Source organism: Brienomyrus brachyistius, chromosome 14 (genome assembly GCF_023856365.1).
Source record: "Brienomyrus brachyistius isolate T26 chromosome 14, BBRACH_0.4, whole genome shotgun sequence".
Taxonomy (NCBI): domain Eukaryota; kingdom Metazoa; phylum Chordata; class Actinopteri; order Osteoglossiformes; family Mormyridae; genus Brienomyrus; species Brienomyrus brachyistius.
Genome location: NC_064546.1, coordinates 22070812 through 22083546, shown reverse-complemented (window position 1 = coordinate 22083546; position 12735 = coordinate 22070812). Strand labels below are relative to the sequence as shown.

Below are 12735 nucleotides of genomic sequence, written 5' to 3'. Positions count from 1 at the left end.
AGAAGTGCATTGTGGGGTATTTTCGTCACACTTGCATCAGCCAATGAGCGTGTCCCACAAACTGTGATTGGCTGAGCCGTCCCGCGAACGCGATAGCGGGATGGCGAAGTAGGAGCCGGGAAGAATCGCCGGGATCGCTTTGGCGGCTGTCGGTGTCTGTTCGGATGCGGCGGTGATCGTGTCACCGGGAAGCGGGACTTTGCAAGACCCGGCGGATGAGAGTTCTTGACAGCCTGACTGTCATTTTCAGCGACCTGTCTACGTCGTTGTCTCCGACTGGACAGGATGAGTCCGACGCGGGAGATCAAACGTGGGTTTATTAACTAAATATCTCAACACAAGCATTCGCTTCTTCGCTAACGTCCTTGTCCAGTGAATTAATTTTAGTCATTGTTACATAAAAGGTTATTTTGCATGGCATGCATTTTATGATGATATCCGCATTTACGGAGGACATTTGCGTGTAGGCCAGTGCTTATGCAGGTCACGGTGTAAAATTTTTTTGTAAAAATATTAATTTAATGTTTGTAGTGGTAGCTGAAACGGCATCTAGCTTTATTTTTTGCACGCCTAGTTCTCCATACTTATACCACTACACACAATAAACACTCTAGTGTCAGTCAAGGGTGATATTATGAATTAATTATATAGTAACGAACACAATTGATATCGAGACACTCTTCCCTTCTGACTCCTAATGCAGAGCTTCAAAAAGCCAAAATCAAGGCGCAGAGTACCAGCAACCTCAAGGAAGAAGCCAGTCTGTGCAACCAGCTAGGAGAAGCCCTGGCCCGCATCGGTGAGACACAGCCGCCGGGCCAGTGTTGGTCCGGATAGAGGGAGATGCTTTGTACTGCACATTGTGCTCTAGTGTGTCTGTGACGGTCTGTCATTAGCAGCTACCTTCTAACATCAGACTGTTAATGTTACAAATTGACACTGAAAAGTTTAAATGGTCAGGGTGAGTGAGCACTCTGCTGCCTCTCTCAGGTGAGTTTGAGGCTGCCATTGAGGAGCATCGGCAGGAGCTCGCCCTATCAGAGGTGCTGCAGGATGTGATTGGCAGCGCCGTGGCCAATCGCAAGATAGGAGAGTGCTTTGCGGAGCTTGGCAACATCGAGACTGCATTGAAGGTGAGGGTCGTCCGAATTATCCCCCATGTAAATAGAAAAATAATCTGATTTTTATTTTGTTGGACAGATGACAGATGTTGGACAGTGTATGCGAGTTGTGTGTGTCTGACCGACACATTCCCAGCACGCAGCTTTTTGACAAATAGCCAATTCCTTGCTCCAGCACCAGCGCCGTCACCTAGAGCTGGCACGCTCGGTCCGGGACGCCGCTGAGGAGCAGCGGGCGCTGGCCACCATCGGCCGGACCTTCCTGTTCCGCTTCGAGTCGGACCAGTCGCGGGAGAGCCTGCAGCACGCGGAGGACGCCTTCCGGAAGAGCCTCTCCATCGTCGATGAGCGTCTGGGAGGTGAGCGTGCGTGCTTGGGGGTCCCTGTTTAGAGGCACTATGTGGAATAACTCTGTGGTCTGTAGCACGGCTGAGTCCTTAAAGATGCAGCATGTAATTTGACTGAACTGACAAGCTTCACCTCATCTGTGCCCCCTGCAGGCGCAGTACCGGCCCGTGAGCTGAGTGAGATGCGAGCGCGCCTCTTCCTGAACCTGGGCTTCGTGTACGACGGCCTGAAGGAGCCGGAACGGTGCAGCGACTTCATCCGGCGGAGCATCTTCATCGCGGAGTGAGGGGCCGCCCACCTCCTGACCTTCGACCCCCGCAGCCTGCCTTGCTGTCATAACCGGCTTCCCTGTCCCATATTCTGTCCTCGCAGGAAGAACCAGTTGTTGGAGGACCTCTATCGCGCCAACTTCAACCTGGGAAGCATCCACTTCCGGCGGGAGCGGCCGTCGCAGGCGGTGCGCTGCCTGGAGCAGGCGCGGGACTGCGCTCGCAGGATGAAGGACAGGCTTGGCGAGAGCGAGTGCTGCAGCAGCATCGGCAAGGTGAGGCCTCAGCTGACGTCTGTTAACTGCTGTCCGGCCGTTTCACTGCCTATTTGTGCATCTGTATTTTTCTTTATGTATCTTTGACGCTTTCTGTCTTATGTTTAGCTGTCCTGTTTATTCTGTGTATCAGAGATCAAAGATTCATCTCGGTAGCAGTAAAGATACTCGCTTGTTCGTTTTGTTTTTGCTTGAGACTGGTTACTTCCCTGAGAGAAAAGGCACTCGTTCTCAGTGCTTGTATTTGCCTCTGATACTCCCTTTTGTTGCGTGATGGCTGGCTTTGAGGCTCTCGCGATCATTAGCTGATCTCTGAAGCGCTGTAGGGAGGCACATGCCCGATTGGTGCACTAGCATGACCTTTGCCGCTGTGGCCCAGGTGCTGCTGTCCCTGGGGGACTTTACCGCCGCCCGGCGCTCACTGAAGAAGGCCTTCACCCTGGGCTCGCAGCAGCCCGCAGACAGACAGGCCGTGAGGCGGATGCTGAAGCAAGGTGGGGGCGCGGCGCTGTGGGGGGCCCCCCCTACGTCTCGGGACGCTTCCGCAGCAGGTGGTGAAGATTTTACTGTTTTCCGCGTCTCCGCAGCAATCCGGGGGTGCCAGCTGGAGGAGGCGCTGTCGGAGCTGGGCGCCGGGCCCTCGCAAGAGGCGCTGGGGCTCTGGGAACAACTGGGCGACCTGCTGTCCAAGGTCTGCTGCTACAGCAAGGCGCTGGAGTCCTACCAATCACAGGTATGTGGGCCGACGCCGGCTCCGTGTGGCGCAGGCTTGGTAAGGGAGGTGTCCGCCCGCCGTAATTTGGGCTCTGCTCTTTAGCAGACCGGTTGCTCATGCTGTCTTCCATGTGCCCCCAGCTGTCCAGTGCCGTGGCGCTGGGAAAGCCGGCCCGGGAGCTGGCTGTGATCCACGTTTCCCTCGCTGCCACCTACACTGACCTGAGGAAACCCCAGGAGGCTCTGGGGCACTACAAGCAGGAGCTGGAGCTGAGGCCGGGCGCCCCCAAGGAGGTGTGTGTGTGTGTGTGTGTGTGTGTGTGTGTGTGTGTGTGTGTGTGTGTGTGTGTGTGTGTGTGTGTGTGTGTGTGTGTGTGTGTGTGTGTGTGTGTGTCTGCATGTCCGTCTCTGCGTGTGTGCACTGGCTCCGCCCACCCACCCGACGCCTCTCCGTGTGTGCTTGCCCGCTGGCAGGAGTGCGAGTCCTGGCTAAACATGGCCATGTGTGTGGAGGACAGCAGGGCGCCCCCGGAGGAGGTGGAGCGCTGCTACCGCTCAGCTCTGCGCTGTGTGGAGGGAGCTGGGCTGCACTCGATGCAGGTGGGTGAGGGTGCAGGATTTTGGGGGGGCACCAGGGGCCATCTGGTTTTTCTGTGTCATAAGTGATAATTGGCTAATCACGTGACTAACTCCTCATCTGTGTCCTGCCCCCCCCCCCCCCCCCCCCACACCTCAGCGCCGTGTCCTGAAGGCATGGCTCGCAGCACAGCGGCGATCCGGGTCGGCCCAGTGTGCCGACACAGAGGCACGACTCCTGCAGCTCGGAGACGTGGACGAGAGCGAGGGAGAGGAGAATGAGGAGGAGGAAGAGGGCAGCAGCGAGCCTCAGGAGGACAGTGACATCCAGCTGTCTGACTCAGGTGAAGCTGGGCCCAGAGGGGGGGCAGGGTGGTGTTACTATGGTAACGGTGATGCTGACATGCGGGTCTTCCTGCAGACGATGACCTGGAGGAATATGACAAGCTGCTTCCGGGCCGGAGGCGCGCTGCCCGAGTGAGTGTCAGGCCGCCTGTCGGGGGCGGGGCTTGTGTGGGGGGCGGGGCTTGTGTGGGGGGCGGGGCTTGAAGATGCCGTGGCTTGAAGATGCCGTGGCTCTGCTTACAGTGGAACAAGCGCAATGAGAAGGGCGAGACGTGCCTGCACCGGGCCTGCATCGATGGGAACCTCAAGCAGGTCCACTTCCTGGTGGAACAGGTGAGGCCCGGCCCGGCCCAGTTGGCAGATCCCACGGCCCGTCTCTGCGCTGAGCGGCTGATGATGTGCCTTTTCCAACAGGGCCACCCGATCAACCCCAGGGATTACTGTGGCTGGACCCCACTGCACGAGGCCTGTAACCATGGACACCTGGGTGAGTGAGGGTGCGAGGGGAGGGGTGGGGGGCCCCTGAAAGCAGGTGTATCAAAGCTATGCTGAAATGCCCCCCATCTCAGAGGTGGTGGCGGTGCTGCTGGACCGAGGGGCCAACGTGAACGATTCTGGGGGCCCGCTGTGTGAGGGGGTGACTCCGCTGCACGACGCCCTCGGCTGCGGTCACTTCCCCGTGGCCCGGCTGCTGCTGGAGCGGGGGGCCTCCGCTGTGCTCCGGGACGCCAAGGTCAGCCTCTCCGCCGGGTCGGCCCGCTCTGCTCCAAGCTCTGCGGCACCGCATGGGTCGTCACTTTGGAAACTCCCCCCCCCCCCCCCCCCGCAGGGCTTGACCCCTCTGGACTGTCTGCGGAAGTGGTGGAGGACGTACAGCCGTGAGCTGGACCAGGAGACGCGGGATGAGTGTGCCGTCATGGAACGGCGGCTGAAGGCTGCTATGGCGACGGGTAAGGGGGGGCCAGGCCCTGCCGCACAGGCGCACTGGGGGTTGCATCGAGTGTAAAGTGGGGACCTCTCTTTTCACAGCATGCACTGCTCCGGTCGCGCCGAAACCTACAGGTGTGCTGCAAGACAGCCAGCTGTTTGACGCTGAGAATTCCGAGCCCCTGCTTCCCTCCGAGGGACCCTGTTCTTCCCCCGAGGACCAGAGGTCTGAGTCAGACGCAGTACCCAGCTGTTTGGACAGGGGCCGTCGGCAGCGAGGGGCAGAGGACGCAGTCCTTTATGGGGTATTCCTCTGTGTGGGCTTGGGCTTCGGTGCAGGATTCTGCCGTTCTGTGTGTGTATCTCTGACCTCATACTGCCCCCCCCACCCAGCGTGACAGCCCTTCGGACCACAGTGATTCTGACGGTTCCATAAGCCCCTTGCGGCCCGTCCGCCCTCGCCAGCGTTTCCCAGAGCCCCCTCCTCCAGCACGTGCTCCCAGCCAAGACTGCCGGCTGGCTGCTCCACCGCCCCCTGACTGTGGGCCAGAGGACTACCAGAGGACCATTCGCAACCTGGGCAGTGCGCAGACCCGCCTCCTTTCCCAGAACCTATCAGAGCCCTGCTTCAGCAGCACACCAGCAGCACCAGCCAATTGCAGGCCAGCACTAGTACCAGAGGAGGACTATCTGGAAGATGATTGGCTGGAGGATGATTTGGGCGACGCGCAGCCGAAAAAGAGGCGGAGAGTTTGGGCGGAGCAGCCAGAAAGGCGGCGGGAGGCGAGTGACCAGCGTCATGGCAACTCATTGGATCCGTCAGGGGACGGTAGGTGATCGGACTCGTTTGGGTTCTGATTGCTAGGATCAGGTTCCTACGGCGCTAATTATTGGCTTTGTAATGCAGAGACACTGAAATTGGTTAGACGTTGTTACCGTTTTGGTAAACGGTGCTAACCATGGATACTGAAGGAAAAGCAGCTAGAAAAATAATATCTACACTTTTCTCTTGCTGTCTCCTGTAGTTACCCCCTCGCCCAGAGGGGGGCGATCTCTGCACCGGATGGGCCAGAGAAGCAGGCAGGTGAAGATGACCCAGCTTCCTGGGCTGGTTCAGCTAGGGAGGAAAGAGGTCAGCCGGCCTCAGAGCCCCTCCATGGAGGGGCAGTCTGGGAACACGGCCCCCGCCGGACACGGCACACAGGTAGGTCCCCCCCCCCCCCCACACACACACACACACACACACACACACACACACACACACACACACACACACACAGACTGCCTCTCCCTTGTTTGGGTTGTTTCATATCTGCAGAAGAACATTCATACATCCATGATCAGCTCTTAGTGGGAAGTTCACATTATTGTCATTTAATATCTGGATTGTGCATTTTATTATGTAAAGTTAATGTAAACACATTTTTTTTTTCGAAGAAAATTACACATTTTCTGCCTCTTCCAGCCACATGCTGTACCTCAAAGTATGCCCGCCTCTATGCCTGCTCCAATCAGAATGAGGGTCAAAGTTCAGGACAATGTCTTCCTGATCCCGGTTCCTCACAGGTCAGTGTCTCAATATTACTGCTGTACCTGACAGTTTTTGGAACCATTTTCAGGTTCAGTTAGCAAGGGGCTTTTACCTTTTCTGTCCTGAAAAGTGCTGCTTGCTGGTTGTGGATTGTCCGCACAGGTTTCCCCCGCTATCCGAAAGTAATCCGCTATGGCGTAAAGTGAAGATGCAATTACCATTAATTTATGTGTTCCCAGACCCAAAAATATATCTGTGAAATCATACCAAATCACACTCGAAATGTAATCAAAGCATGGATGGTTTGATAAATACACAACCTATACAAAGTAGAAATAATGTGCAGAGTTGCTTCACTTACCGGAATCGCTGCAGTCATGCGCCGCTGAAGGACGGGGCTGCAAAGTGCTTTTTTGTTTTTCTCCTTTTTTCGTAAAAGCAAAAATCCTCCTTGGCTTTCTGTCCGTCAGCAGAAGCAGATGTAGGTCTTTGGTAAAGGCGGAGTGGCGTGAAGTGAACATTCCTAAAGCGGGGGACACCTGTGTGGGCTTTCCTGGCTGATGCTGTACCCCGGGTGTTCCCGGTCCCCCCCATGGGGGGCTTAAGGCGTGTCCTCTGATGCTCCCACGTGTCTCTCAGTGAGGCGGACAGCTGCACCGTCTCCTGGCTCTGTGCCCAGGCCGCCCAGCGCTACTACCAGGCCTGTGGCCTCCTGCCGCAGCTCTCCCTACAGAAAGAGGGCGCTCTTCTCTGCCCCAGTGACCCGCTGCTGGCCGTGCTGCAGACCAACGAGGAGGTGAGGCCGGATGTCCTTTGGGTGGGGAGGGGGAGGAATCGGCACCCCCCCTTATGGGTATGGAGTGGCTGTGCAGGCCCCCTGACTCAGGGCTGTGACCTCCCCCAGGTCTTGGCTGAGGTTTGCTCCTGGGACCTCCCTCCTCTGCCTGAGCGCTACAGGAAAGCCTGTGACAGTCTGTCTGTGGGTGAGTTGGCCCGTCTGTTCAACTGGCTTCTGTGCAACCAGCTTTCTCTATGTCCTGTTATCTCGTTTCCTTTGCTCTACCCTGTACAGCTGAGAACAGGCTTGTGTCCCGCCTATGTGAGGCACAGGATGGTGGCCCCTCTGTGACTTTTTGTGGCCTCAGTCTGCCCCCTGCTGGCCTCGCCCCGTTACTGCGTGCCCTCAAGTTACAGGCCTCCTTAACGGAACTTCGTCTCTCTGGCAACCGCCTCCATGATGACGTTATGCCCGAGCTTGTTTCTGCCCTAATCACCATGCCCAAGCTCCGCCTCCTTGACATTTCAGCCAATTGCATCACAGGGGAGGGGCTGAAGAAGGCGAGTGCGGTGCTGGACATCCAAAATGCGGCAGCGTTTCCAGTAAGACTGAGGCCTCTGTTCATGCTGATTTTATGGTCTGTCTGTGTCTTGCACACAGACCCGGCTGTGAATCTCATCTCCTTCCCTTCTCTCTAGTGTCTGGAAGAGCTGAACCTGAGTGCTAATCCTCTGGGAGACTGGGTATCGCAGCCTCTCTCCTCTGTCCTGTCAGCCTGCCCCCTGCTGGCCACACTGTCCCTGCAAGCCTGTGGCCTCACTGCTCGTTTCCTGCAGCAACATCGCCTCCTGCTGGCCAGCACACTTGCGGGTGAGCCACTCCGGACCCTCGTTCTGTGACCCGCTATGTTCTGGTTTTGATGAGCCCAGGCTCGACTTAAATGGACAACAGGAAATTAAAAGAAAGGGCCAGTTGCTGAGTTGCCCCCCCCCGATGTGCAGCTGATGGGACTTACAGTCCTGCCCAAAGAGGAAGCCCCCATCTTTAGGCCTCTTTAGATAGGTCTGTTTGCTCCTGGCGCCCATATCATTCTCCAGAAAGGGTTTATGGGCCAGCTTAAGTAACTGGGTTAAGCTAGCAGCTGGATAGATGTCAGACAGCCTTCCCTTATCAATGCCTGGCTTGGCTCTCTGCAATGTCCCCCATCCAGGTACCGGCCACCTTCGTTCTGTGTGCCTTTCCCACAATGCACTGGGCTCCACCGGGCTTGAGTTGGTGCTGAAGAGCCTACCTCTTCACTGCCTGACTCACATCCACCTCTCGGCCGTGCGCACAGGCCCAGCTGACCTTCCCGGCGTCGAGCACCTGGCTAAGCACCTGTCCCAGGTAACCCGGGCCGCCCCCGTGCTGCTTGAACCATTAATTATGATAATTTTACTGACCGTTGGATTATCAACCATTTCCTAGTTTTGCTAGTTTAATATGCGGAGGATTTGTTTGAAGTCGTGGTAACATTAGCGTGTATGAAACCATCCCCCATCAGGAAATCAGAGATCAGTACCCGATCTGTACAGACTGCTCAATCTGCTTCTTCCAGCTCTATTTCATGTACAATGTACATATACACATGCATGTGCCAGTCACATCAGCCTGCTGCTGCCTGACCCCGTGCTCCCGTTTAACGTCGCCCTCACTCTCCGGCCCTCTGCCTGACCCCGTGCTCCCGCTTAACGTCGTCCTCACTCTCCGGCCCTCTGCCTGACCCCGTGCTCCCGTTTAACGTCGCCCTCACTCTCCGGCCCTCTGCCTGACCCTGTGCTCCCGTTTAACGTCGCCCTCACTCTCCGGCCCTCTGCCTGACCCCGTGCTCCCGTTTAACGTCGCCCTCACTCTCCGGCCCTCTGCCTGACCCCGTGCTCCCGTTTAACGTCGCCCTCACTCTCCGGCCCTCTGCCTGACCCCGTGCTCCCGCTTAACGTCGCCCTCACTCTCCGGCCCTCTGCCTGACCCCGTGCTCCCGCTTAACGTCGCCCTCACTCTCCGCCCCTCTGCCTGACCCCGTGCTCCCGTTTAACGTCGCCCTCACTCTCCGCCCCTCTGCCTGACCCCGTGCTCCCGTTTAACGTCGCCCTCACTCTCCGCCCCTCTGCCTGACCCCGTGCTCCCGTTTAACGTCGCCCTCACTCTCCGCCCCTCTGCCTGACCCCGTGCTCCCGTTTAACGTCGCCCTCACTCTCCGGCCCTCTGCCTGACCCCGTGCTCCCGTTTAACGTCGCCCTCACTCTCCGGCCCTCTGCCTGACCCCGTGCTCCCGCTTAACGTCGCCCTCACTCTCCGGCCCTCTGCCTGACCCCGTGCTCCCGCTTAACGTCGCCCTCACTCTCCGCCCCTCTGCCTGACCCCGTGCTCCCGTTTAACGTCGCCCTCACTCTCCGCCCCTCTGCCTGACCCCGTGCTCCCGTTTAACGTCGCCCTCACTCTCCGCCCCTCTGCCTGACCCCGTGCTCCCGTTTAACGTCGCCCTCACTCTCCGCCCCTCTGCCTGACCCCGTGCTCCCGTTTAACGTCGCCCTCACTCTCCGCCCCTCTGCCTGACCCCGTGCTCCCGTTTAACGTCGCCCTCACTCTCCGCCCCTCTGCCTGACCCCGTGCTCCCGCTTAACGTCGCCCTCACTCTCCGGCCCTCTGCCTGACCCCGTGCTCCCGTTTAACGTCGCCCTCACTCTCCGCCCCTCTGCCTGACCCCGTGCTCCCGCTTAACGTCGCCCTCACTCTCCGGCCCTCTGCCTGACCCCGTGCTCCCGTTTAACGTTGCCCTCACTCTCCGGCCCTCTGCCTGACCCCGTGCTCCCGTTTAACGTCGCCCTCACTCTCCGCCCCTCTGCCAGGGGGACTGCACTGTGCAACATCTGAGCTTGTCTGCCAACGGCCTGAGTGACGCTGACGTCCTGTGCTTGGCCAGGTGAGTTTCTGGTCCTTCTCTTTCCCTTCAAAATGCATCGCATTTATTCAGCAGATGATTTTGCCCAAAGCAGCATACAGTTGAGAAGGGAGAGTCTGACAGTCCCTGAAGCGGCTCGGGGTTAAGGGCCCCATAGGTCACATCACACTGCCGGTCCTGGGGTTTGTAAAAATGCCGGTTTTCCACATGCTGTATTTTGGAAGAGGCACAACAGCGATCTCCTGCGTCTGAGGGCAGTATCTCAGTGTTTATTCCCTCCCCTGTCCAGGTGCCTGCCCCTCTGCCCATCTCTGGAATCCCTAGACCTGTCGGGGAATCCTGGTGTGACGGAGACTGGCCTTGGTGCCCTGCTGGCGGCGCTCAGGGACACGGGCCGAATGCTGGCCTTCCTTGACTTGCAGGGTAGGACTGACCTCATGCCAACCCCCTACAGCACAAAATGACAGGAAACACGCTCCTGCTGCATGGAAACAGTTCTCAAACACGTGCGGTATCGGTGTGCATGTTGTGTGCATGTTCATTTCCTGCTATGGTTGATAATCTGTTGCGTTTATTCACATTCGATTACATTTACATATTTAGCAGATGCTTTTGTCCAAAGTACAAGGCAATCATTGCAAATACCACATTGCCAACATTCATACTGTCATTCATGCTGACTTCTCAAGTAAGTACCACACAAGAGCCGTCAAAGAACAATCCGGTTAGTAGAGGAATTCATGGAACAGATAGGTGTTGAGGCATTTCTTGAAGGTAGAGAGGGAGTCAGCTGGATGTGGTTCGGCAGGGAACCACTTTGAGAACCTTCTAGAGTGACGCTGCTCCCATGGCTGAGGGAGCTCCAAGTGGCATTTGTTTTGCTGACCGGAGGGGGCGAGATGTCACATAGATCCTCTAAGTCGGCACCAATAAGTAGACCGTGTAGGCAAGCAGAGGTATGGCATGAGAACACTGGCTGACTGAATATCAGATGTGCTGCTGCCTTATGAATCATCTGTTGTGGTCTGATAGCAGGAGTTGTAGACCTGCCAGAGGGAGGTCGAAGTCGTGTGGTAACAAGTGCCTGGACTAGACACTGAACTGCATACTCAGAGAAGAAAACTTAAAACGGTAAAGAGCGAAGAAGAGGACCAAGGACAGGGCCATGAGAAACACCAGTTACCTGATGTAGGTTGTTCTTGGCGAGTAAGTCGGAGATTTGACTGAGGGCTGCATGTTTGAGTACTGGGCAAGAATGTGAGGAGGGAGACCACCTGATAGATCTGTCTGTGAAGGATCGCATGAATTTACACTGCAGCATTACCGCAGCCTGCTTAAATGCGGCAGGGAATGTGCCGTCATAAGGAATTAATCAAGTGTGTAAGTGCAGAAGATGTAGCCTGGATCCTGTCCCCTCCCAAGCGGAGGGCCGACAGCTTAGTAGGTCAGAAACTACCATGGGCTGTACCCCGGTCCGCTGTGTGTCCGCAGGTGCCAGGATTTCCAAGGCCCTCCTGCCCGCACACCTCTTCCCCACCCCCACACACACAGGTCACTCACTGACTGGCTATAATGTGCACATAACGCATGTTCTATATGTACAGGGTGATAGAGTTCTTACTATGGGCACTTAACTGGGGACCCACCTGGGAGGCGCTTGCAGTGACAGCTTTGCTGATTTGTTGACCACAAGCACCAGGGCAACTTGGAAGTTACACAGAAGTGTCTGGGACAGAATTAGGAAATATTGCGCAAATGGAATTATATTTGTTAGGTTCGATTATACACAAACAATAAGTAACAAAACGACTTTGTCCTCCATTGTAGTTTCCTTTGAAATTCTGTGAAGTTTATCCTATGAGCTTTTTACGTTTCCTGTGCTTATTCAGCATGAAGGACCCAGTTCTGTTGTACGGTGTGAAAGCCGCCCGAAAAGGTCCCCCAATTTCATAAATATTTGTGAAAAAATTACCCCCCCCCCGACACAGGGCCTGGGGACAACTGACCCAAATTCAACCCCCCTGTTGGTATCCCTGGCTGTACCCCTTTTGGTCTGTAGGTTTGTCAATCGACCCCTAGCCCAGGAGACCGGGGTCCTGCTGCGCTATTGACCTCGTGTCCACAGAAACACTTGGGGTCAGTCTCTCATCCCACGAGTCGCACGCTTGGTTGTGATTCCGTGGCAGTGCAGCCTGCTCAGTTTGCATGCACCGTCCCCCCCAGGTTGCTCAGTGTGGCGGCCCTGTGACACGGGGACAGAGGACGGCCTGTCCTCCTGTGTTGGGGAGCTCCGGCTCTGTTCCCGCCGGCTGGAGAAGCTCGATCGGCAGGCTCTGCTGCACAGCCTGGGTGTGCCGGAGGAGGCTGTCCTCTCCCGAAACTCCCTGTGCCTGATCAGGACTTCCCCTGCCCCGTGAAGCTGCACCTGCCCCCAGGAAGACCGGACACCTGATCCAGCAGCTTCTGAAGATGTCAGATGGATGCCTTCCCTGGTGCCTGTGGCATTAAGGACTATATTTATTACATATTAATATGTGTGTGTGGGTGTGTCCACTAAGGGTGTGAGATCTGACGATATTAGATTATGAACAATTAACACGTTTCTATTATCTGCCTTTACGGAGGTCGTTAATATCCTTACAGCCCATACCTGCATTTAAAGTTGTTTTGTCAGCCAAATCCTTTCTGACCCACCAATGATCAGTAAACTGTAGATATTGCCTAAGATTTCTTCCTGTCTAATTCTTCAACAGAATTCTCTGCATATAAAGCTACTAAATAGCAAACATTCTGCCTGAAAAAAGTCGCGATATATTTTTGTTATATTTCGGACCTTTGGGGTCCACCCTTGTGTGGGCCCATGCCGTAGGGCGTCCATTTGGACGTCCAGTAGTTTTATGGATGTCTTGG

The 12735-nt window shown here is 56.2% G+C and overlaps 1 protein-coding gene across 2 annotated transcripts; it reads left to right on the top strand.

Annotated features, from left to right (window-relative positions):
* Positions 1-44: 44 nt before the first annotated feature.
* Positions 45-12550, top strand: tonsl (tonsoku-like, DNA repair protein). Of its 2 annotated transcripts, XR_007382416.1 has the most exons (29): positions 45-310; positions 704-799; positions 991-1133; positions 1297-1480; positions 1622-1751; positions 1842-2013; positions 2393-2507; positions 2601-2746; positions 2869-3021; positions 3202-3327; positions 3464-3647; positions 3725-3780; positions 3892-3981; positions 4063-4135; positions 4218-4381; positions 4478-4598; positions 4678-4880; positions 4969-5404; positions 5601-5779; positions 6041-6141; positions 6746-6902; positions 7011-7089; positions 7179-7486; positions 7583-7754; positions 8095-8270; positions 9773-9846; positions 10115-10248; positions 11885-11961; positions 12049-12181. XR_007382416.1 is itself a non-coding variant. In XM_048975621.1 (28 exons), exons 1-28 carry the CDS (start codon positions 286-288, stop codon positions 12240-12242), a joined length of 4191 nt encoding a protein of 1396 aa, XP_048831578.1. In that variant the 5' UTR covers positions 45-285; the 3' UTR covers positions 12243-12550. The 2 variants fall into 2 exon arrangements, 1 of the variants encoding a protein (XP_048831578.1); XM_048975621.1 differs by lacking the exon at positions 11885-11961 and having other exon boundaries at positions 12049-12550.
* Positions 12551-12735: the final 185 nt, after the last annotated feature.